Source organism: Ranitomeya imitator, chromosome 2 (genome assembly GCF_032444005.1).
Source record: "Ranitomeya imitator isolate aRanImi1 chromosome 2, aRanImi1.pri, whole genome shotgun sequence".
In the NCBI taxonomy this organism is placed as follows: Eukaryota; Metazoa; Chordata; class Amphibia; order Anura; family Dendrobatidae; genus Ranitomeya; species Ranitomeya imitator.
This window is the reverse complement of record NC_091283.1, coordinates 70,769,462-70,796,417: the sequence shown is the minus strand read 5'-3', so window position 1 is coordinate 70,796,417 and position 26,956 is coordinate 70,769,462. Positions and strand designations below refer to the sequence as shown.

Sequence of the window (26,956 nt, the reverse complement as noted above, 5' to 3'; positions counted from 1 at the left end):
TGACAGCGACCAACGATCAGGCCCCTGCTGTGCCATCGTTGGTCGCTGAACAAAGTCCAGAACTTTATTTCATCGCTGGATCTCCCGTGGACATCGCTGGATCGGCGTTTGTGACACCGATCCAGCGATGTCTTCACTGGTAACCAGGGTAAACATCGGGTAACTAAGTGCAGGGCCGCGCTTAGTAACCCGATGTTTACCCTGGTTACCAGCGTAAAAGTGAAAAAAACAAACAGTACATACTTACCTACCGCTGTCTGTCCCCGGCGCTCTGCTCTGCACTCCTCCTGTACTGGCTGTGAGCGTCGGTCAGCCGGAAAGCAGAGCGGTGACGTCACCGCTCTGCTTTCCGGCCGCTGTGCTCACAGCCAGTACAGGAGGAGTGCAGAGAAGCAGAGCGCCGGGGACAGACAGCGGTAGGTAAGTATGTAGTGTTTGTTTTTTTTCACTTTTACGCTGGTAACCAGGGTAAACATCGGGTAACTAAGCGCGGCCCTGCACTTAGTTACCCGATGTTTACCCTGGTTACCCGGGGACTTCGGGATCGTTGGTCGCTGGAGAGCTGTCTGTGTGACAGCTCTCCAGCGACCAAACAGCGACGCTGCAGCGATCGGCATCGTTGTCGGTATCGCTGCAGCGTCGCTTAATGTGAAGGGGCCTTAAGTCTCTGACCTCCACAGAGATCAGACCTCAAAAACACATTTGGAAATTGGTTTCCAGGAAAGTAGCGTGATATAACCACTGCTTTAGTTCCAATCTGTATTTCCAAGTCATAAAAGCTGATACCTTCACCAGCTCTGGATTCATGCTCTTCTCCAGGCTTTCCATGATGTTATCCGATTTCCCAGCACCACCGCCCTCATCATCTGTATAACAGAGAAAAGCAGATGTGAGTAGCAGAACGCCATGAAATTCCCTTAGCTCAGCACCAGTTTTAGAAGTACAACTTTTTAGGTAATAATGCGCTATATTTGCTGCCATGTTTCCACTCCTCTATAATTCTCTCGTCTAAACGTGCAAATTTCCTATCCAAAAACATAAACAATATATTTCTAACCATATACTAACACCAGATATTTATTTTTTATCGGAAAGGACTTGAGCTGGGAAAATAAGGTATGACAGTCCTTCCAGAGTATGTCTATTGCGCTCCATGGACTATTTCTAGAGGGAGCACTAAACCTAGAAAGAAATGATAAAAAGGAAACAGAAGTCACTGACCCTCAGCGTACACCAGTCTGCAGGGTTTCCTTCAACTCCTGAAATAAACGGTCTTGGGGGGGAAAAAAAAGTCTTGCATGCCTAAGCCGTTCCAAGAACATATGCCAGTGGCCATATGCTCTCTCCGATTACACCAACTCCAGACCTCGTCTTGCTAATATAAAGGATAAAGATGCAATAATAGAGAACATTCCCCTACACCACTCTTCATTTTTTTAGAAATTGGGCAGCCCTGATCTTCATTTACGGAGCTGGACTGGACCTTACAAAGGCTTCACTTTGCGGACCTTCTGAGCTGCTTTCTCCCACCTTATCTAATATTCTTGTCTATTGGAGGAATTTACTAGAAACTTGGTTTACTATTTTCAACAACTTTATTACCCCTTAAAGGGAATCTGTCACCAGGTTTTAGCCCCCTAGTCTGAGGGCAGAATAATGTAATGCTTGTGTCCCCAGTTTGATCTGTAGGAGATTTTCATTGAAGGACTAGTAAACCTGTTGCCATGTAGTCCTCCATATTCATGAGCTCTGTATACTCCAGTCCCCACCACTGATTGGCAGCTTTCTGCATCTGCATAGTGTACATAGAAAGTTGTCAATCAGTGGTGTGGGCGGGGTTTTACAGAGCTCAGCATTCAGAGAACTGCTAGATCTGCAGCAAATAAAACAGTGATATTAGCAAAACTGAAGCAAGCAGCCCGGTAAGTGGTATATCACTGGAATCATGTTCTCTGCCCAAACATCATGCTGCTCTCATACTGGGTAGCAAACACCTGGTGACAGATTCCCTTTGAGAGGTAATAACATCACAGTAACTGTTTGCATATCTATAGGATAAACCATCAGTTAAAACAAATCTGTCAGCAAAATTTCACCCCCCAAAACTATATAAAGGGAGTATGCAGCTCTTTCTAAGACAAGTCCAGCAATACTACCTTTACCTGGCAAGTCTGTTCCTCCATTACTGAGAGATTAGTGTTTGAATTGATATAGAAATGAGGGTGTAGGTCTGAAGCCTCCGTCACTCCAGCTCTGTTCCCCGCCCAGCAATGTCTCCTCCAGATTGACTGACAGCCTTTATGTTGTGTGAGTTCAGGCAAAAGAGCCGTCAGTCAAGTAAAAGGAGGCAGGGCGGGGAATAGGGCTGCAGTGATAGAGGCTTCAGATCTACCATAGTCCTTTGCATATCAATTCAAACACTGATTTCTCAGTAATGAAGGAACTGTGTGGCCATGAAAAGGTATAGCCGGACTTGTCTTTGAAAGAGCTACATGCACATAAAAATAGTTTGGTCAGTGAAATTCTGCTGACAGATTCCCTTTAATGACTGGTGGGAATCTGACCTCAGGATCTCCCACAATCCTAAAAATTAATAACCTGCAGCGCTGCCTCGTGATAGCTTCTCCCCTACACGCAGCACTGAGGGAGATGCAGCACTGCAGACCCTTCATTATCAGGATCAGTGGAGGTTCCAAAAAACATACTATCACTTACTAAGAAGTGAATAGTTCCTAAAGTGAATGCCGGCCCTTAAAAACTATTTTTTAATATACAGTACAGACCAAAAGTTTGGACACACCTTCTCATTTAAAGATTTTCCTGTCTTTTCATGACTATGAAAATTATAAATTCACACTGAAGGCATCAAAACTATGAATTAACACATGTGGAATTATATACTTAGCAAAAAAGTGTGAAACAACTGAAATTATGTCTTATATTCTAGGTTCTTCAAAGTAGCCACCTTTTGCTTTGATGACTGCTTTGCACACTCTTGGCATTCTCTTGATGAGCTTCAAGAGGTAGTCACCGGGAATGATCTTCCAACAATCTTGAAGGAGTTCCCAGAGATGCTTAGCACTTGTTGGCCCTTTTGCCTTCACTCTGCGGTCCAGCTCACCCCAAACCATCTCGATTGGGTTCAGGTTTGGTGACTGTGGAGGCCAGGTCATCTGGCGTAGCACCCCATCACTCTCCTTCTTGGTCAAGTAGCCCTTACATAGCCTGGAGGTGTGTTTGGGGTCATTGTCCTGTTGAAAAATAAATGATGGTCCAACTAAACGCAAACCGGATGGAATAGCATGCCGCTGCAAGATGCTGTGGTAGCAATGCTAGTTCAGTATGCCTTCAATTTTGAATAAATCTCCAACAGTGTCACCAGCAAATCACCCCCACACCATCACACCACCTCCTCCATGCTTCACGGTGGGAACCAGGCATGTAGAGTCCATCCGTTCACCTTTTCTGCATCGCACAAAGACACGGTGGTTGGAACCAAAGATCTCAAATTTGGACTCATCAGACCAAAGCACAGATTTCCACTGGTCTAATGTCCATTCCTTGTTTTCTTTAGCCCAAACAAGTCTCTTCTGCTTGTTGCCTGTCCTTAGCAGTGGTTTCCTAGCAGCTATTTTACCATGAAGGCCTGCTGCACAAAGTCTCCTCTTAACAGTTGTTGTAGAGATGTGTCTGCTGCTAGAACTCTGTGTGGCATTGACCTGGTCTCTAATCTGAGCTGCTGTTAACCTGCGATTTCTGAGGCTAGTGACTCGGATAAATTTATCCTTAGAAGCAGAGGTGACTCTTGGTCTTCCTTTCCTGGGGCGGTCCTCATGTGAGCCAGTTTCTTTGTAGCGCTTGATGGTTTTTGCCACTGCACTTGGGGACACTTTCAAAGTTTTCCCAATTTTTCGGACTGACTGACCTTCATTTCTTAAAGTAAATGATGGACACTCTTTTTTTCTTTACTTAACTGCTTTTTTCTTGCCATAATACAAATTCTAACAGTCTATTCAGTAGGACTATCAGCTGTGTATCCACCAGACTTCTGCACAACACAACTGATGGTCCCAACACCATTTAGGCTATGTGCACACGTTGCAGATTACGCTTAGGAATTTCTGGTGCGGATCCTGCCTCTCCTGGCAGAAAACGCACCTGCGGATTTGTTGCGTTTTTTGTGTATTTTTGCTGCGGTTTTCTTGCGGATTTGCTGCGTTTTTTACCCCAGCGGTTTTCTATAATGGAATGGGTACAAAAACGCTTCAGATTCACAAAAAAGAAGTGACATGCTACTTCTTTTAAACCGCAGCGTTTCCGCAGCGGATTTTCCGCAAAGTGTGCACAGCATTTTTTTTTCTCATTGATTTACATTGTACTATAAATCAATTGCAGATCTGCAGTGTTTCTACACTGCAAAAAACACTGCGGATCCGCAGAGAATCCGCAACGTGTGCACAGAGCCTTATAAGGCAGGAAATCCCACTTATTAAACCTGACAGGGCACACCTGTGAAGTGAAAACCATTCCCGGTGACTACCTCTTGAAGCTCATCAAGAGAAAGCCAAGAGTGTGCAAAGCAGTCACCAAAACAAAAGGTGGCTACTTCTAAGAACCTAGAATATAAGACATAATTTTAGTTGTTTCACACTTTTTTGTTAAGTATATAATTCCACATGTGTTAATTCATAGTTTTGATGCCTTCAGTGTGAATGTACAATTTTCATAGTAATGAAAATACAGAAAAATCCTTAGGTGTGTCCAAACTTTTGGTCTGTACTGTATATAGAGTTAATTTTTTCCTGATTAACTTTATGAAATATCATTATACTAATTGGAGTGCTGTTTATCTTGATACAAAGCGGCACTGAACAAGTATACAGTTATATCACGACTGTAGCCACTGGTACACATTAACGGGGTTGTCCACTACTGGACAACACTTTATTAATGCATCCAGGAAAGTGATAAAAATAGAAAAAAAAATGATCCAGTGGTTTTTTTTTTCTGCCTCCCTTTAGGCAAACTATACCCTGCAGCCAATTAGCGGCCAGTGATTGCCTGCACTGCTCAAGTAACCTTCACACATAACGATATCGTTAAGGATATTGTTGCAACGTCACGCTTTTTGTGACGTAGCAACTATCCCGCTAACGATATCTTTATGTGTGACAGCGACCAATGATCAGGCCCCTGCTGGGAGATCGTTGGTCGTGGGAAAGATCAGGACCTTTTTTTGGTCGCTGATCACCCCGCTGTCATCGCTAGATCGGCGTGTGTGACGCCAATCTAGCAATGTGTTCACCTGTAATCAGGGTAAACATCGGGTTACTAAGTGCAGGGCCGCGCTTAGTAACCCGATATTTACCCTGGTTACCAATGTAAAAGTAAAAAAAAACAACTACATACTCACATTCCGGTGTCTGTCACGTCCCCCAGCGTCAGCTTCCCTGCACTGTGTCAGCGCCGGCCAGCCGTAAAGCAGAGCACAGCGGTGACGTCACCGTTCTGCTTTATGGCCGGCGCCTAGGTCTGTTTCACACGTCAGTGTCTCCGGTACGTGAGGTGACAGTTTCCTCATGTACCGGAGACACTGACACACGTAGACACATAAAAATCAATGCATCTGTGCAGATGTCATTGATTTTTTGCGGACAGTGTCTCCGTGTGCCAAACACGGAGACATGTCAGTGTTCGTGGGAGCGCATGCATTACACGGACCCATTAAAGTCAATGGGTCCGTGTAAAACACGTACCGCACACGGACGTTGTCCGTGTGCAGTCCGTGTGCCGTGCAGGAGACAGCGCTACATTAAGCACTGTCCCCCCCACTGGTGCTGAAGCCGCGATTCATATCTTCCCTGCAGCAGCGTTTGCTGCAGAGAAGATATGAATAATAGTGTTTAAAATAAAGATCTATGTGCCCACCGCCCTCCCACCCCCTGTGCGCCCCCCCGCTGTTCTGAAAATACTCACCCAGCTCCCTCGTTGGCTGTCGTTGCTTCCTGTTCTGGCCGCATCTTCTCCTGTATGCGGTCACGTGGGGCCGCTCATTTACAGTAATGACTATGCGGCTCCACCTCCCATAGGGGTGGAGCCGCATAGTCATTACTGTAATTGGCGGCCCCACGTGACCGCATACAGGGGAAGATGCGGCCAGAACAGGAAGCAGCGCCGGCGAGGGAGCGAGCCGGGTGAGTATTTTCAGAACAGCAGGGGGGCGCACAGGGGGTGGGAGGGCGGTGGGCACATAGATCTTTATTTTAAACGAGGGGGACACCTATTGACCACCTTGGGATTTTTCGTTTTTGCGTTAATGTTTTTTGCTCCCTTTCTTCCAGGAACCATAATTTTTCTATTTTTCCGTCAATATGACCGTGTGAGAACTTGTTTTTTGTGGGACGAGTTGTACTTTTGAGCGACAACGTTGGTTTTACCATATGGTGTACTGAAAAAATTCCAAGTGCTGTGAAATTGCAAAGAAAGTGCAATCCCTCAGTTGCTTTTTTTAACCATGTTCACCAAATGCTAAAACTGACCTGCTATTATGGTTCTCGAGGTCATTACATGGTGGTGAAAAAAATCCAAAGTTTGTAAAAAAAAAAAAAGGCACCATTTTTCAATAGCTTCTCTATTTTTTGTGATCTGGGTGAGGGCCGAGCTAATGTTTATATTGATACCATTTTGGGGTAGATGTGATGTTTTGATCACCTGTTATTGCATTTTATTGCAATGCTGGGCAAATAAAAAAACATAAGTCTGGCATTTTGATTTTTTTTTCTCGTTATGCCATTTACCAATCGGATTAATTCTTTTTATATTTTCATAGATCGGGCGTTTCTGAATGCGGCGATACCAAATATGTGTATTTTTCTACTATTGTTTTATTTTGAATGGGGCAAAAGGGGAGTGATTTGAACTTTCATATTTTTAAAAACATTTTTTTTTTCACTTTTTACTTGCTTCAACAGTCTACTTAGGAGGTCTGAAGATGCGATCTTCTGATCGCTTGTGCTACACATTGGATGGCTTCAGTCCTGCTATGTACAGCAGAAATTATCATCTGCTATGAACGCCGGCCCCAGGGCAGCAGCGCTCATAGCTAATCTGGAATGACAAGCATGGGGGTGGTCTCCTGCAGACCCGGGTTGTCATGCTACCCCATCGGCGCGCCGATGGGCAAGGTTAGTGACGCACTTCTGGGATGGCTATGATAAATGCCCCTGTAAGAGATTGCACCTGTGGCAGTTAGGGGCACATAACAGCTGATCAAATCAGATGTCATGAGCTAGAAAATATGCAGGCTCAGCGCCGGAGCATGCATCAAAGAGGGGGAGGCGAACTATGACATACCTGTACATCATAGGTTGTAAAGGGGTTAAGCTTAAAGGGTATGTCAGGATCCTTTTATTACCCTCGTAGCTCTGCTCATGTAGAAAATAACAAAGAGCCTACAGTCACCCTCAATGGATCCGGCACTGCTGCTCTCCCCTGTTGATTGTTTATCGGCTGCAGTGCACATTACTAATGACTGGCTGCAGCGGTGATTTGTGGTGTATTTGTTATTTTCAACATATGCAACATTAAGGGGAGAAACAATTTTCTCATTGAAAACCACTTTAAATGGGGGGTTAAACTGAAACTGGATTTGAGGAATACACGTGTTACTTAGTTAAAGAATATCTTGGATGAATAAAAACTGAATTTTGAGAAAAGGATTCTATGGAAGTACATATATGCTTTATAGAATTATACATTCATGTCCAATTTTCGCATTGCCTTAATATAGTTATTCTTACTGCTTTTTTCGGCTGACTTACTAGTATTTTTTGGTTGTAACTAAGCTATTTAACAATACTGTAAGTTGAGAAGATGGATAAAGAAGGATTCGGTCCAAAATTCTTAATTTTCCATATAGATGAAGCCAAAATTTTTGAACACACTGAGTTCTAGCTAATTTGCCACCGGCTACAGCTGCAAAATAAACTCAAACACTTACAATCCAGACATTGCATTATACCTCAGAGCTTTTGAGTGTTTAAGAAAAGAATCATTTTCACAAAAATGAGAAATAACCATGAAGTTTTATGTAGCTAAGGCTGGGTTCATACTGCGTTCTGGCAGTCCGTTAACGCTGCCATTAACCCCTATTTCTGGCGCATCGCCAACGCATGCCATAATGGGCGTGCGCTAGCAATGTGCCGTCATTGAGTGACGGACCCTGGGATGCAGCATTTCCGGATCCGTCACCGCTTGCGCAGATAGAGCATCTGCTAGCTCTATCTGCGTTAGCGCGATTGCATTTCGGCACTCTATTTAACGCATGCGTTGAGGTGAACCTAGCCTTAACCATTTTGTTGAGAGAGGAACGGGGGTGTATCAAGTGTTTATCAAGTGATTTGCAGACATCGGAGAAAGCAAATTCACATGGTGCATCAGTCTTTCCCAGGATAATCAGTGAAAAGAGGGAGACACAAAAGCGCAAATAGGGTCTTATCAAACGTTACACAAAGTTGCCCACCAAGAAAACTACTCACCTGGTGAGATTGAAGGAAGGACATATATTAATGGCGGCTGCTGCAGATCCACAGGTCAGTGCAGGACCTGATTGAAGCACACACTTAGATAGGAGAAAAAAGGATCATCCCCGCGCTGCCGCAAGAAGAATTTCAAAAATTGTAGAGGTTTTCAACGTGGTTTATTCTACGCGTTTCAGGGTTCAGGTGACCCCTTCATCAGGACATACCACAAATATTGTACAAGAGTCATAGGTATACAGGGTTTAAGTACATGTCAGCATTTGGAAGCGACGCCCAATGGATCAGATAACATCCAGTGTCAGAGTTCAGGCTCATCAGGAAATTCACATAACAAGATTAACAATCTACAGAGAAATACAAATTGATATTTTAAACATTTAGCCTTATTTTTGTTTATAGGATAACAAAAATTGAAAAGAGAGAGACCGTGCTTCTCTTTTTTTTTTTTTCTTTCTTCTCTTTCTTTTCAACTGAAACGCGTAGAATAAACCACGTTGAAAACCTCTACAATTTTTGAAATTCTTCTTGCGGCAGCGCGGGGATGATCCTTTTTTCTCCTATCTAAGTGTGTGTTTCCCAGGATAATGACACTGTAGTTCCCTTCTCATTTCCAAAAGTGGATGGACATGTGCAAATGATATGTTTTGTGCCCAAAAGAGCACAGATCTCAAAAGATTCTAAGTTGCTTTATAAAACAAAAAAATAATATGAAGAAAACACCAGTTGCAAGTGTGAAACAATCATATCTGTGGGTACCTACATCTCCACTAGGGATGAGCAAACCCACAGAAGTTGAGGTTCGTCGGGTTCAGCCGAACTTGAGAAGAAAGTTCAGTGTGGGTACCAGAATTTGACCCCAGACCCGAACCCCATATAACTCAATGGGGACCCGAACGTTGGTGCCAGAGAATGGCTGTAAAATGGTCGTAGCAAGGGCTAGGGGGCTGCAAAAAATAAGCAAAATGGGGGTAAGAGCAGGACAATTGCTCTGCAAACAAATGTGGACAGGGAAATGACTTAAAATAACATATAATTTAAATTAAATACATAATTTTGAATCACGAGGAGGCGAGAACCGGCAGCTGTGGACTGAGGTAACCTTAGTGTTCACAACGGCCGGGTCTTGCGGAGTGCAGCGTGAGACTCGCAGTGGCTGCTGATCAAGTCTATGAAGCTTCATTCTCTGATCAGAGGTCCATACACTGGATGAAGAAGGCGGGGAGTCTCGTGGGACCTCCATTTAGATTACGGCAGACCGGCGTGGATATATATATTTTTAATAAATGGGGGATTGTCAGGGAGTGATTTTTTTCAATGAAAGGACTTTTCTGCATGTGTGTTTATTCTGTTTTTTGACTACTGGGTTAGTAATGTTTGTATCTGACAGACACCTCTCTATTACTAACCAGTGGGCTTGATGTTAGTGCCAGCTGCTGACATCAACCCCACAATCCCTACAAACAACCATCTTGTTTATTTTGCATTTTCGGTTGAGCCTTTGGAAGAGCAATTTTTGAAAGTCCCATTTATTTTAATAGTTCTTCTATAATATTTTATTTTTTTGACAGTTAGAATCTTTTTTTTCCCGGTAGTCATCTACCAAAATAAGGATAAGTGAAGGACAAAATTTTATGAATTTTTTTTTTTTTTAAATGAGAATAATTTGCACTATTTACACGTTTCGGCTTAGAACTGATCAGCATTTATCATTTTTGGAAGCGTTTCAACAGCCATGAATTTTATCTTGTAGAGACAGTGACGGATTAAAATTACATAGATGACAAACTGTAATTGAAAATGAATCAGTAATGGTAATGTGCAGCTCTGCTGGTGCCAGAGGACCATCTTCATCTGTCTTATTAATGTGTGCTGCACACAAGGCTTGCACGCATCCATTACACCACATACGGTATGGCTGGTTATATAACCTTGGACAGGATCTGCTGTGTATCTCCTCTCTTGCACCAAGCTGTCTGTATTGAGTTGAATGATTTTCTTCAATGTCTGCAGCCACTCCTCCATTTCCTGTTCTGTCTCAGCTGCCAGATGATGGCTCGATTTATCTAACATCCTCAACTCGAAAGCATTGCGACGCAGCTTTGGACACTAAAGACGGAAAAAAAAGCAATACTGTCAATAGAGAGAACGTATTAAGCAGTTTTCATATAAGCAAAGTAGATCATTTGTGTTAACCCGTAAGTCTATATCTCTTGTAGGTGTATATCTAATTTCCCATTTTTACATCCTTATACAAATTATTTTAATTTGTACCCTTTTGTCAAATTATCCAATTTTGTCAAAGACACCCAATACTGATTGGGTGTCTTTGACAAAATTGGATAATTTGACAAAAGGGTACAAAGGCAATTCTAGGCAAAGCATTACTTTGTGCTTGGTTAATTATAACGGGGCTATAGCTTGCAATATTCTATACTCTCACCATTTTTTACAAGTCATTAAAGGGAACCTGTCACCTGAATTTGGCGGGACACGTTTTGGGTCATATGGGTGGAGTTTTCGGGTGTTTGATTCACCCTTTCCTTACCCGCTGGCTGCATGCTGGCTGCAATATTGGATTGAAGTTCATTCTCTGTCCTCCATAGTACACGCCTGCACAAGGCAAGATTACCCTGCGCAGGCGTGTACCACGGAGGACAGAGAATGAACTTCAATCCAATATTGCAGCCAGCATGCAGCCAGCGGGTAAGGAAAGGGTGAATCAAACACCCGAAAACTCCACCCATATGACCCAAAACCAGTCCCGCCAAATTCAGGTGACAGGTTCCCTTTAAGGTTAATCAAGAAGCATAATTCTGGCATGTTATGTTTTAAGTCAGAAAATAGTGCAAAAGGTGTTTCCTTGGTGGAGTAAAATTCATTTTTTGCCTTAAAAATGCCAGTCCGTCCCCAGATTCACAATACAACCTGAAAACGTTATTAAAGGGAACCCGTCATATGATTCATACTGTCGAAATCGGGGGCAGCATGAATTTGTGCGCGGCAGCACAATTTCAGCCAGGTACATCTTTCTCTGAAATGTTCTGGTGCTTTTAGTGCTGCGAGGCGATAGACAGGACTATCACTATAAGGGCTTGTGAATATGACCGATTTTCTTGTGCCTATGATATTCTATATGGGGTTGTGCGCATGTCTAATTTTTTTACTCGGACCGAGTGGTCCACAGGAAAAGAAAAAAAAGAAGAAAAAAAAATCGGGAGACATGTTCAATTTTTATCTGAGTGTTGGATCAAAATCATCAATGCAAAAATAAAAATCCGAGCGAAGTCATCCGTGTGCTGTATGATTTACACAGATAACAGAATGGAAAAGGTGGATAAACTTTTTTTTTTCTCTCTCCCCATATGAGAAAAAAAATGTGCCAGTCTGATCAAATTCTGATTTGAATAATTTCACCATTTTTCTCTGAAACCGGTGATGTGACGCGACCTTAAGAGATACCTGTCAATCACAAGTAGGTGTTGTGGCGACCCGAAAAAAAAAAAAATGCAATTATGGCATTTCGGTTCTTTTTTCTCTTTACGGCATTTACTTAATTTTATATGTTTATAGGTCAGACTTTTACAGATGTAGAGATACCACATGTTTATTTTTTAATTTTTATTATTTCTTTATTTTTAATAGAGGTAAAGGGGAAAGGGTGTTGTTTTTTAATTATTCTTTCATTATTCTGTATTTTTTACTGTATTTGTTAGTTCCTTTAGGGAACCTGTGGCCGCAATTATATTTAATGGGCGAGTAAAATAAAATAAAGAAGGGACTTGAATTACAGAGACATTGCTATGCAGCTGGATTTTACTCAAGAATAGAAAAGTTTTTTCAGAAAACAAAACACCAAATGTGTTTTTTTCCAGACAAAAAAAATAAATAAATTAGAAGACCTGGGCATGGTGCCAATTTGCTTATCATTCCCGTGTCGTACATGAGCATGGAGTGAATGCTGTGGCCTATTTTTATGCCGCATTTCCTTTAAAAGGTAACTACTAAAATTGAAAAAAGTTAAATTTAAAACAACTAAAAATAGGCTGCTGCAGCCTCAAAATGTTCCGCACCAAATTTTGCTTGTTACTGCTTCAGGCTAAATCGATTCAGTATAAACCGAATTCAAGTCTAATGTTGCTCCTGGTAAATTTAAATAATTTGTGATTTGCGTAAATTGCCAAAAAATGCAAGCCACCTTTCTACACATTACAGAAAATTGGATCTTTTTAATTTTAGAAACATGAGAAGTCTATGAATGTACTGTGTTTTAAAATGGATTGTTGGCCTGTTTCTATGGTGAGGTCATTTTGACATTTCTAAAATTATATTTGTGTTAAAGAGATTGAAAGGGTTTGGGTACAGTCCTAGGAGAAGTCAGAGTGTTACACACATTTTTTTCAGGGCAGTTGGAGCACCTAAAGTTTTCAGCAAATTTATTTTTTTATGAAAAATTCACAGTACCTGGTAAATTTCAAATGATCTGATCATCTCTACTTCTAATGCTTTTAACTAGAGCCTCACAGTGATAAAGGATTCCCCTTGACTTGCAGCAAAATTGCATTACTGGGACCATCTGACTACCTTTATGTTTCCTATTATGGAAATAATTTCAGCTGAAAGCAACAGTTCCTAAAAATTAAAACATTGTTGGAATTCCTGCGATTGCAGATAATTTTTTAATGAGGAAATATTGTGGTCACTCACAATTTGGACCAATGCCACGACTCGTATAGCCCTGAAACCAATCCTTTTTTCCTAGAAGTTCTACTTGCGTTTCTTCTTTTTGCCATTGTAATTTTATAATTATTAAAAGTGCATGCTTTTTTGTATGTTTATAAAAGAAAAAAAACATTAAGTCGAAGTATAATAATTGTGAAAAAGCCTCTGAAGATGACCTATGCTTTGTCTGATTTGTAATACCGTTTAGTCTTAGAACAGGAAAATCATTCTGATTCCTAGTACCTGGGTGACATCAATGCAGGAATCCAAGAAGATACAACCTTTTGAGTCCTTTGAAGATTTGTCATCTTTGTATGAGTTTAGAATATAGGAGCCATCAGGCAGCTGAGTCAAGTAAAAATATCGTTTTCTGAATACCTAATTGTGTAATAAAACAAAGTTACATAATGCAAAACACCTTCTGCGAGTACTACAACAAATATGCAACTCAGAAACCCCTTAAAGATGAGCACTACAAATTATATAAAATCAATACTGTGCATATATATATGTATAAACAGGTAATTGATAATATATACCCATCATATCGCTTTTTTTTTTCCTCTAGTCTGGTTTATGTTACAGTTCAGGCTTTTAAAGGAATAACAGCAAATTTCATCACTTATACTCAGATTGGAAAAAGGCAATTTCTCCTTCTCATCTCTTCTGTCTTCTCCGAGTCCATGTGCTTTCACTCTTCCCTCCCGGACGATGTCAATGATAGCACGGCAGCTGATCTAACAGTGTCGGCTGTCGAGCTGTGATTGGCAGCATTTGGAAAAAATTGGACTGCAAAGCAGAGATTTCACATAGTGCGCTCCAGAAGGGACAAATGTGAATATCTCTACAATGAGTGGAACAGCGCAAAACGGGAAAAAGTGACAAAATCAGGTGAGCTCAAGTATATTGAAAATGTATTTAATTAATTTTTTTTGAGTAAGTGACAAGTCCACTTATGAAAAAAAAAACTTATTATTGCATTTGCAAACAAAAAACTCTCATGTGTGATCTAATGCCAAACTTATTAACAGTTTGGTTTAAAAGAAGCGAAAACCACTCAGTATAATAGCCATAAGATTGATTTTTAATGCATTAACAGTGCTGTACATGTCTGCCCAGAAGACCCCACTCAACATAATCCTTAAGGTACCGTCACACTTAGCGACGCTGCAGCGATACCGACAACGATCCGGATCGCTGCAGCGTCGCTGTTTGGTCGCTGGAGAGCTGTCACACAGACCGCTCTCCAGCGACCAACGATGCCGGTAACCAGGGTAAACATCGGGTAACTAAGCGCAGGGCCGCGCTTAGTAACCCGATGTTTACCCTGGTTACCATCCTAAAAGTAAAAAAAACAAACAGTACATACTTACCTACAGCCGTCTGTCCTCCAGCGCTGTGCTCTGCACTCCTCCTGTACTGTCTGTGTGAGCACAGCGGCCGGAAAGCAGAGCGGTGACGTCACCGCTCTGCTTTCCGGCTGACCGACGCTCACAGCCAGTACAGGAGGAGAGCAGAGCACAGCGCTGGAGGACAGACAGCGGTAGGTAAGTATGTAGTGTTTGTTTTTTTCCCTTTTAGGATGGTAACCAGGGTAAACATCGGGTTACTAAGCGCGGCCCTGCGCTTAGTTACCCGATGTTTACCCTGGTTACCAGTGAAGACATTGCTGAATCGGTGTCACACACGCCGATTCAGCGATGTCTGCGGGGAGTCCAGCGACCAAATAAAGTTCTGGACTTTCTTCCCCGACCAGCGACAGCACAGCAGGGGCCTGATCGCTGCTGCCTGTCACACTGGACGATATCGCTAGCGAGGACGCTGCAACGTCACGGATCGCTAGCGATATCGTCTAGTGTGACGGTGACTTTAATGTTCAAGGAGGTTTCAGCTGGACTGAGTTTAGCAGATGTATGAAGTTCTGAGATAGTTCCCAATTAGTGTTTTCTAACTGAAGTGAAGACATGTATAGAATACTCCATTACTTACTAATCAATAGAAATCCTGCCATGACCCCTATTTATCTATAGAATGAAATTTAACTAGCAATGTGGCTTCTTCACTGATTTTTTTCTGCCAGCAGTAGGTTAGGCGGGGGTCCTACATGTTTTTTCTTTTGCTCGTTTTTTTTTTTTTTTTTTAACTTATTTTTATATTTTGAGTTTTACATAATATTTTTCCCCTGAGGTCATAAAAATTGTTTATTGCTTAATATTGAGAAGAATTAAGTATTTTGACTGGCTGCTACATGTTACAGTAGGGATTACTCTTACTGTATCATATTCTTGCCCGTTGCAGCAAATAATTTACTGCGTTTAATAAAGTCTTTAAACAGCAGTAAAAAAATACTGCTCTTGTTATTCAGCCCTTGCACCTTGATCAACAGCTCCACCTCACGCAATATGATCCCCCACAGATAGCAGGATGGTCCCCACAGCCTCCACACAGCTCCCCCCTCATGCAGTATGATGTCCCAAACAGCCCCCCTCACAAAGAGCATGGTTTTCCTTGTAGCCCCTCACACAGTTTGATGCCTCCATAGCGCTGCACAAAGTATGATGTACCCCACAGCCTCTTATTAATAGTATGATGTCTTCCACATTTCCCCAGTCCCCCCACACACAGTATGGTGGTACTTAGTCTCCACAAATTATCATATACTCCTCAACCCCTCACACAAAATGTTGTTCCCCACAGCTCCCCACACAGTATAATGTTCCTACAGCTGTCCACACAGCATGATGGTTCACACAACCAGCTACACTATATGATAATTCCACAACCACCCACATAATATCATGGTCCACACAGCTCCACACATAGTATGATGGCCTCCATATCCCACCCACACAGTATGATGATCCCCACAGCCTCACGCAGTATCCTGAACCCATAGCTTTCTCACACAGTATGATGGTACTCAAAACAATATAAAGAAAAACAAAAAAATAACTACTCACCTGGCCCTCTTTCCCCAACATATTGCTAGATTCATTGCTGCAAGGAATGAGGCTCCTATAGCAGCAACGATATATTGACATCATGGAGCCTGTTGCACTAAATCTCAGATGCACAGGGTGAATGGTGGAAGAAGGAGCCAACAGTTCCATTTTCTACCAATGTATCCATCGATATCTGCATCCTAAGGATGCAGATACTGTTGAAATTGTAAAGTCCTGCAGAGGTAAACGTGATGCCTTAGACACCATGCTTCCCCAACTCACAGTTAGTACACCATTGCTTCTAGCCTTTAGGCTGTCCCAATCAGTGGGTTGGATCATAACAACCATAGAACAGGATGTGATCTGCAAGCCGCAGATTGCCCAGGTCTACTCTGGAGCACATTATGTAGGCACCACAGCTTCAACCAAAAAAAATAGTTGATACACATAGGACATGTACTGCGCAACCTATGTAAAACACTGCAATGCCTTTTTAATACAGAAGGTAGTTGATCCTCATTAAAGTATTGTGCATAAAGACATGCAAATTGCCCCTGATAAATGTTCGCGCAGAAAAGAATGCTCAAAGCCCGCAAGTACAGTTTAGTTTAGGACTATAAGGCTATGTGCACACAGTGCTTTTCTGCTGTGTTTTTTCCAAGCTAAATGGGCCAAAAACGCTATGGAAATCTTATGCAAGCTAATTCAATGACAATCCTGAAGTGCTGTGCACGTGATCAGTAAATTTCCATTAGTACTTACAGTGCGTTTTTTTCTGCAGATTGTCAATTCTTTGTGTGGATTTTTAGCATTTTCCACACAATGACTTAAATTGAGTCAGCCAAATCTGCAGCAAAAACGCAGGTATAAAAATGTTTGCGGATTTGCTGAGTTTGTGTTTGCTTTTTACTGGCTTCCTATGGAATTTCCCACGCTGTCACCTGTGTGACAGCGTGGGAAACATAGGCACAGTGGTTCTTATAAGCAGTAATGCTACCACCGGTAAAAGCATTGGTCAGAGCGCTGCGGGGTCATGCTTTCAGATGTCAGCGTGACCCTGCAAAGATACCGTGACCCACGGTAAAACGCTTACCACAGGTCAGAAAGGCGTGGGCAGATGAGACTACTCCTCCCATCAGGCTAGGTCTGCTGTCACTGATAACAGAGATGGCAGGAGCCGCCGATGGGAGGCGTAGTCTCTCGTCTGCCGATGCCTGTGCTCAAACATAAATTTTTTTTAAAAAAAAGTAAAATAATTACATACATATTCAAATAAAAATAAAAAACACATTATACTCACCTAACACCAAATCCCTGATATCCTCATCTCCTATAAAAAAAAGTAAAATAAAAAAAATCAACCTATCCTCACCTTAATGCCCAATTCCCAATTCCCGATGCCCGTGAATCCTATAAAAAAATCAAAAATAATAAACCACCATATATTCACCTGTCCTCCATACTTCATAATTCCAAGTGTCCCACAGCGATCTCACATGTAGAACAGTCACATCGGGGATGTGACTGCTCTACCCATCCACCAGTGATAGACTGACAGGAAGTGATTGCTCTGGCAGTGTATCACTAAGTGCCATGAGAGAGGTCACCGGAGTTCATCAACTGATCAGCTCCAATGTGCTCAGACGGCACCATCGCTGCCTGAGAACTTTATTATGCAGCAGTGGTGCCATAATGCAGATCAAAGGAGCTGATCAGCTGAACTCCGGTAAACTCTCTCATGGCAGTTCAGTGTTATACCTCTTACAGTCTTATACCTCTTGTCAGTGTATCTCTAGCTGTCTTTGAGATTAGTCAAATCACTGACTGCTCTCAAAGTCATCAGGATCGTCATAGGACAATATGGATTATCTTCTCTGTGCACAGGTGAGGAATATTGGTTTATTATTTTATTTTTGTTGCAGGAGACATTGGCTTCAGTGGATTAGACTTTCGTTGAGTATGGTTTAATTTAGATTCAATAAAGGAGTCTGTGTCATTATTTCAAATAAAGGACTTTATTTTGGGTGTGTGTTTTTATAATATCACTATGGGATTAGTAATGGGGATGTCTTATTGACACCTCTTCATTACTAATCTGTGGGCTTGATGTCAACTGACAATACAAAGGTGACATCAACACCTCCAACCATCACCAAACTTGCCACCACTACAGGGCAAGTGGGAAGAGCGAGGCTAAGCGCCAAATTTTGATCATTTTATAGATGCGTCTTTTCTGAGGCGGCTGAGTGATGATGTTTTGAGTCTGGAAGGCGGCCAATATCCATTGCCCCTTCCTTACTAGGCTATTAATATCAGCCTGCAGCTATCTGCCTAGCCTTTGCTGGTTAGATTTTATAAGGGGACCCTATGTCAATTTTTTTTCTGGAGTCCCCCTGTAGACTAGCCAGTAAAGGCTAAGCTGACAGCTGTGAGCTGATATTAATAGCCTGGGAACCTTTATGGCTATTGGCTCCTTCCCAGAATATTAACATCAGCCCTCAGCCATCGGCTTTCCCTCTGCTGGTTATGAAAATTACGCAGGAGCCCACGCAATTTTTTTTTCTTTAAATTAAGAGTTGCTGTTTGGTTCCAGCCTATGTAGGTTCATTATGTTAACGCTCCTACATAGGCTGGTGACAGTGTGTGTGTGTTTATGTGTGTGTTTGTGTTTACTTACAGGCTTAGTAATGAGGGTGTCTGGCTGACACCTTTTCATTACTAAGCCTAGGCCTTCCTGTCAATGACAGCAAGCCCTAATCCCATTACTCTGATGCTATTGCATCTGAATGAAAAAGATGGTGTTGAACCAAGAAATTACATCAAATAACTTTTTTATTATCTTTATTTAGCTCAAAAAAGCCTTCATTGCTGTACAAAACCGCCTGCAAAAAAACGCATGCAAAAACACGGCAAAAGCATAAAAAAATCACATCAAAACACGCATTTTTTGCTGCCAAGAGTTGCAGAAACGTTGCAGACATTTCTGCAAGCAAATACTGAATGCACACATAGCCTTAGAGTACCATTCGAGAATACTAGATAAACCAGTGAATATTACCAGGCCGAGAACTTGGATGCAATTTTCTAGTTTTTTTTCGCTATGATACAATTAGCCACTTGTAATATAAACTAATACAGATTGTCTGAGCACTGTCAGTCTGGTTTCACACAGTCCCAACACCCTGTATTATCTCCCCAATACCTAGACTCCCGCCAAATAAAAGGAGAAATTTATTATGCGCTACCCGTAAGGCTCTGTGCGCACGATGCGGATTTTACTGCGGATCCGCAACTGCGGGTCCACAGCAGTTTCCCATGAGTTTACAGTACAATGTAGACTTATGGGAAACCGAAAATGCTGTGCCCATGCTGCGGAAAAAAAACGCGCAGAAACACAGTGGTTTACATTCCGCAGCATGTCAATTCTTTGTGCGGAATCCGCGGCGGTTTTACACCTGCTCCATAATAGAAAACCACAGGTGTAAAACCGCAGTGGAATCTGTACAAAAACCGTGGTAAATCCGCTGTGTTTTTGCCCTGCGGATTTATCAAATCCGCTGCGGAAAAATCCGCAGTGGACGATTCTACGTGTGCACATACCCTAATTGGAAGTATGCAAGCTACTAGTGGGAATTTACACTACATAACAAAATGTGACATTTTTATACACCTAATGCATGCATTGCCAATCAGTTCAGGAATTCTCAGAATCAAATCAGAACACGTATAAAGCCTTTTTGTCTCATGGTAGAAGTGGAGCAATGAGTGGTCAGTGTTAATAGGAGAATTGGATCTACTCCAAATACTTATGTTAATGTTTTCTGCATTGCGAATGCCTCCTATAGCATATCTGCATTTATCGCAGCAACACAACTGATTTTTTTACCCTTACTTCTTAGAAGAAAAAAATAATAATTGCAGTTTGCAGAGTTTCTAATGTCTTCTGAACTCGATGAAACAAAACATAACCTGGTATTTTTCAGATGCTAACATGGAGGGGATTTTTGTGGATTTTGGAGTAAACTCTGCTTCAAATTATTTTTGAATAAACTTTTTATTCACTTCAATGTTAAAACTCACCACTGTGCCATGTTTTTCCTTGCAGTTTGTTCCACAGGGAAAAAGAAGCAATGTGTGAATTCTACCTGTCTAGTTTTGAAAAATGCTCGAAATATAACTTCTGAATTAATGGATGCAGAAAAAATGATCCAATGAAAAAAAAAAAAGATTAAAAAAAAACCACCCCAAAACTAGAATTTTTAAAACTACCGTACTTTTCTTGTAGTGGATTCTTCATCCATTAAAGCCCATAGAAAAATAAACTCCCTGTGAACATATCCTTATAGTTACGCAGGCAATTATCATAAAACAACCCTCAGGAAAGTGTGCCAAGCTACTGAGAAATATATACTCAAATGAAGCCTCTATTATTGCTAAGCATAATGCTCCATACAGCTGTGGGTACGTCAAGTGCATATTATCGACCTACTTTTAAGCTATCTGGCATTTTGCCCTTTTCCTTTGAGCAAGTTTTCTCTAATGACATCATTTGGGCAAGGCCGCTTTCAGACGTCTGTGTTGTACATACGTGTTCTACAAATTGTTTTCACGGATACAGCTCGCATCCATTATAATCTACGGGGCTATTCACATGTCCATGTTTTTTCACAGAACACATGGAGACAGGCGTGTTTAAACACGGACGTGTGAATGAGGCCTTACTGATAATGAGCAGATAAAGGATCACAGGAGAATACATCCTCTATTAGGCAATGTCATCAAGAAGGGTATTTTTTTGCCCTGTTCCTTTTAATACACGGCCCCCTCATTGATTGCAGAACATCTTGCTTTTGATTCCCTTAGCAGTTTTTTGCAGGGTCCCTGGCAGAAAGTGTATAATTCACCAGCAGCATCACAAACGGAGACACAAAGAATATATTTCTAATTACCATTAGTGACTTGTCTATGTAATGTCAGGACCTCCATAGTGAATGACACTTTTTGTAGCCCCCGTAGCTAATTGATAAGTTTCCGGATGACACTCATAAAAAAACGAATAGGGTGTATGAAAATGGGTATTATAGACCAGGCAATTCCTTTCCACGTGCCTATTAGGCTATGTGGATGACTTAGTGGGGTTCCCTACTTGATCCAGTGCGACTCTGGCAATCAGCAGATTTTTTAGTTTACAACAAGGTTCTTTCAGTAAGAAAACCCCCAAACGAGTGATGCAGCTAGAAAGGTCTCATCCTGAAGAAATGCCATTTAATCTTCCTAGTAGAGAAAGCCATCAGCATCCCATGGGCGCACATGTGCAACTTTGGCTGTTGACTTTAGTACACAAACGGAACTGTTGACTATGCATCTCCAGTACAGCTAATAACATACAGCCCTGCACATCAATGATACCACATTCCCAAAGGAAAACATAATGGACAAGTTCCACTTCTGTGAAGAAAGTGCTGACTGCCAAAAACGTTAAGGGGAATCTGTCAGCAGGTTTTTGCCATGTAATCTGAGCACAGCATGATGTAGGGACTGAGATCCTGATACCAGCGATGTGTCACTTGCTGGTCTGCATGCTGTCATTTTCATACAATCCCTGTTTTATCTGCTGCAAACCTAACAGAGCTCAGAATAATGAGCTGTGCATAATTCCGCCCACACCACTGATTGGCAACGTTGTGTATACATTATACACTGACTAATCATTTCTGGGGGCGGGGTTACACAGAGTGGTTGACTAGGAGGCATGAGACAGCTAGTCCTGTAGTGATAATCTCCTGCTGATAAAACACTGATTTTATTGGAAAAGCATCATACAGCCCAGTAAGTTACACATCGCTGGAATCAGTCTCTCAGCCCCTCCATCATACTACTATCAGATTATACAGCAAAAACCTGCTGACAGATTCTCTTTAAGGGATGTTGCATAAGTGTAACCAGTTAAGAGGACCCTTTACGATTGCTCAAAAAGTAATTCCCTAATACAATCTAGTACAGGAACTACTTTAATTAGCCAAAAAACTTCTGACAACACAGTTGCAGGGTTAGGAGAAATTTCAGGCATTTGACAAATGCTAAACTATGTCGACCACTTGCCTTCATAGTGACAGGAATGGTGGTGCCTATATTGGCTTTATACAGCCAGCCTTGCTTGATGACTCCCCCTCTATGAGAGCAGATAGATGAAGAATCCTGCAAATAAATAACAATAAATGATATTTCACAAAAATAATAATAATATTTCCAGGGCTCCAATACAGCTAATTATTGTCAGAAACCTTAGCGATTTATGGTTCCTTTTTCTCAATATTATGGTATATTTTATTGAAAAAATTCTTCCACAGACTATGCTACAGTTTAGTTTTTATGCATTTTGTGAACTCAACTTGTTGAATCCCATTCACCTGCATAGTTTCATATGTAGCAGAAAAATGTCCTTCAAAGCAATTACCGTATATACTCGAGTATAAGCCGACCCCCCCTAATTTTGACACAAAAAAACAGGGAAAACTTAATGACCCGAGTATAAGCCTAGGGTGGGAAATGCAGCAGCTACCAGTAAATATCAAAAGTAAAAATAGATACCAATAAAAGTAAAATTAATTGAGACATCAGTAGGTTAAGTGTTTTTGAATATCCTTATTGAATCAGGAGCCCCATATAATGCTCCATAAAGTTTATGATGGGCCCCATAACATGCTCCATATTAAAATATGCCCCATACAATCCTGCATAAAGGTTAATAATGGCCCCATAACATGCTCCATAGACACATTTGCCCAATATAATGCTGCACAAACGTTGATCATGGACCCATATAGACACTTGCCCCATACAGTGCTGCACAAACGTTATGGCCCCATACAGTGCTGCACAAACGTTATGGCCCCATAGATGCTCCATACAGAGACTTGCCCCATTTGCTGTTGCTGCGATAAAAAAATAAAATAATCACATGCTCACCTCTCCGTCGCTCAGGCCCCTGGCACTTTCAATATTCACCTCCTCCTCGTTCCGGCGCCGCTCCATCTTCAGCGTCTCCTGCACTGACGTTCAGGCAGAGGGTGCGCACTAACCTTGTCACCGCACCCTCTGACCTGAGCGTCACTGTTATACTCACCTGCTCCTGGTGCGGTCCCTGCACGTCTTTTCCCCGGCGCCGGCAGCTTCTTCCTGTACTGAGCGGTCACCGTTACCGCTCATTACAGTAATGAATATGCGGCTCCACCCCTGTGGGAGGTGGAGCCGCATATTCATTACTGTAATGAGCGGTACCATGTGACCGCTTAGTACAGGAAGAAGCTGTCAGCGCCGGGGAAAAGACGTACAGGGACCGCACCAGGAGCAGGTGAGTATAATTAGACAGCCCCCGCTCCCCCTCCCCTGCCGACCCCTGGGTATGACTCGAGTATAAGCCGAGAGGGGACTTTCAGCCCCCAAAAATGGGCTGAAAATCTCGGCTTATACTCGAGTATATACGGTATATGAGTGTTAACAAAATATTTACAACTCAGTATATGCATGGGTAAATAATTAATGGCTTACTAATGAAAAACTATCCTATTAAAATATAACCTTTATTAAGTAAGTGAACATAATAAAAGAATCCCAACAGCGGGATTTGTTCCTTATAATTAAATTGCCTAGGAAAAACCGGGCTTGTAAAAATACAAGAGAGCAGACCAAAAAATAGAAGCTCTCTACCTGACTAGTCAATGTAAATAATGATATACCGGAAAAGACTAGAAAAAATGTTAGGAAAAAGACCCCTCTAACATGATAGCAGTATGCCCAGTCAAAAAATGTCAACAAGCAGAACTGCCAGCACCTAAATGGTTAACTACAAGGTGATAATATTAGTGCAACTATGTCATAACAAACTAAACCAATGTGAAGAAATGAGTGACCTCTCCCTGGACACCACTTCTATCTATCATTCACTTGGCTGCTGCTGTAATACACTGCTGCAAATCTGCAATGTGTAAATACATCTTTACTGGCGAATTTCACTAGTTATACCACCTGCACTTTTATACATGAAAACCATACTTCAAAAACTACCAAAATATCACTAAGCCAAAAGTGAATGGTGATATACTTGTAGTTATTTGCCGGCCAGTATCCTTCTCATGTCACCATATACCGTCAATTACATTACATTCTGACAAGTATTCAGCATACGAGACAGACAAAGCATAAGAGAGCTGTCACACAGACCGCTCTCCAGCGACCAACGATGCCGGTAACCAGGGTAAACATCGGGTAACTAAGCGCAGGGCCGCGCTTAGTAACCCGATGTTTACCCTGGTTACCATCCTAAAAGTAAAAAAACAAACGCTACATACTTACCTACCGCTGTCTGTCCTCGGCGCTCTGCTTCTCTGGTCTGGCTGTGAGCGCCGGGTAGCCGGAAAGCAGAGCGGTGACGTCACCGCTGTGCTTTCCGGCCGCTGTGCTCACAGCCAGACCAGAGAAGCAGAGCGCCGAGGACAGACAGCGGTAGGTAAGTATGTAGCGTTTGTTTTTTTACTTTTAGGATGGTAACCAGGGTAAACATCGGGTTACTAAGCGCGGCCCTGCGCTTAGTTACCCGATGTTTACCCTGGTTACCAGCGAAGACATCGCTGAATCGGTGTCACACACGCCGATCCAGCGATGTCTGCAGGGAGTCAAGCGACGAAACAAAGTTCTGGACTTTCTTCCCTGGCCAGCGACAGCACAGCAGGGGCCTGATCGCTGCTGCCTGTCACACTGGACGATATCGCTAGCCAGGACGCTGCAACGTCACGGATCGCTAGCGATATCGTCTAGTGTGACGGTACCTTAAGGCTGGGTTCTCACGTAGGACAGTACTCTGGTGGGTACAAAGAATGGCCTGGCCAACCACAAGCGATTTAATATGAATTGCTGCATTTTTGTGGCAAGTAGTGATGAGGCAAATAAGGACACATGCTGGACCTCTACTTTTCTTCAAAATCTGTAGACAATCGACAGTAAACCCACAGATTATTCGGCCACTACCTTCCCAAGACTGTAACATGAACCCTACCATGAACTGTTAGTACAAAGAAATCACAGGAATACCGTACTTTGATCTCTGACCGTGATCCTTTTGTCACTATCTTTAAATAGGAAGGAATAAATCTGTTACATCTTCCGAAAAATGCTGAATTCAGTCCATTCATTACCTCATCTTTGTCAAAGTCCTCATCTATCTCAAACACATGGCTGGGCGTCTTCTCCGGCTGAAAGGACTTGCTGAAATGGGAGAAATCAAGAATTTATAATTTAATAAGGTCTCGCATTGCAATCAGAGTGCTACTGCCTCAATCTAAGATGACAGAAAATGCAAGTAGCAACATTTTCCAATAAAAAGTGAAAAGCTTAATAATTTGTAGCACCAGATTGTACATTCTCATCCTCTAAGCCAATACACTGACTATAACAGGAAATCCAGTGTATGATTCACCATTGAGATGTCTGGATTTCCGTTGGTCTGTGACAAGTCATTGGCTCACAACTTATTCTAGCCCAGAATGCAGATCTGTTCATTGCTATTTTCAGAAACTACAATATCTATTTCACACTCTATTGGAAATCTTTTTGAAGAAACACTAATTATTTTAAGTAATTCCAATAGCGAAGTCACTAGATGCATAGTTGCCAAAAGTACCACATTTTACGGGAACTCCCAGCTATCATCTGTCCTAGGCATTGTTCCAAAAGCAATTTCACATTTAGAAGAGTGACGATGATAGAAATGCCCCCAAAAGGGAAACTATAAGGCCAGCGTCACACACAGCGTATGAAAATACGGTCCGTATATTACGGCCGTAATACGCTGAAAAGTCCCGAAAATAGTGGTCCGTAGCTCCTCCGTAGGCAGGGTGTGTCACCGTTATTTGCGCATGGCATCCTCCGTATGTAATCCGTATGGCATCCGTACTGCGTGTTTTTATCGCAGGCTTGCAAAACCGACATACGGCTATACAAGGGATCCATGTGTTAAAAAAAAAAAAACCATATATACTGTCTCAAATAAAATGTTAAAAAAACAGACAATGTGATTTTCTGGATTTTTTTTTCTCAGTTTGTCTCCCATAGTTGAGGTCTACCTATGATGTAAATTACAGACACCTCTCATCTTTTTAAGTGGTGGAACTTGCACTATTGCTGACTGACTAAATACTTTTTTGCCCCACTGTATATATATATATATGTATATATATATATAATGTCAGGGAGACACATATATGTATATATATTATTACTTCATACAGCACTAGATAGCAAAAAGCCGGTAATTCAATTACCGGCTTTTGCTTTCTCCTTCCTAAACCCGACATGATATGAGACATGGTTTACATACAGTAAACCATCTCATATCACCATTTTTTTTGCATATTCCACACTACTAATGTTAGTAGTGTGTATGTGCAAAATTTGGCCGCTCTAGCTATTAAATTAAAGGGTTAAATGGCGGAAAAAATTGGCGTGGGCTCCCGCACAATTTTCTCCGCCAGAATAGTAAAGCCAGTGACTGAGGGCAGATATTAATAGCCTGGAGAGGGTCCATGGTTATTGCCCCCCCCCCCCCCTGGCTAAAAACACCTGCCCCCAGCCACCCCAGAAAAGGCACATCTGGAAGATGCGCCTATTCTGGCACTTGGCCACTCTCTTCCCATAGCGGTGGGATATGGGGTAATGAAGGGTTAATGCCACCTTGCTATTGTAAGGTGACATTAAGCC

At 41.9% G+C, this 26,956-nt stretch overlaps 1 protein-coding gene across 4 annotated transcripts in view; it reads right to left on the bottom strand.

The window, feature by feature from the left end:
* Positions 1-26,956, bottom strand: part of DOCK11 (dedicator of cytokinesis 11) — a 421,093-nt gene that overhangs the window by 332,509 nt on the left and 61,628 nt on the right. For all 4 annotated transcript variants that reach the window (XM_069746935.1, XM_069746933.1, XM_069746934.1 and 1 more), the window contains exons 5-9: positions 25,396-25,465; positions 22,304-22,399; positions 13,503-13,637; positions 10,469-10,646; positions 787-866 (exon numbers count right to left, since the gene is read on the bottom strand). In XM_069746935.1, the coding sequence (XP_069603036.1) occupies positions 787-866; positions 10,469-10,646; positions 13,503-13,637; positions 22,304-22,399; positions 25,396-25,465 (559 nt within the window). The remainder of the gene's footprint in view (positions 1-786; positions 867-10,468; positions 10,647-13,502; positions 13,638-22,303; positions 22,400-25,395; positions 25,466-26,956) is intronic.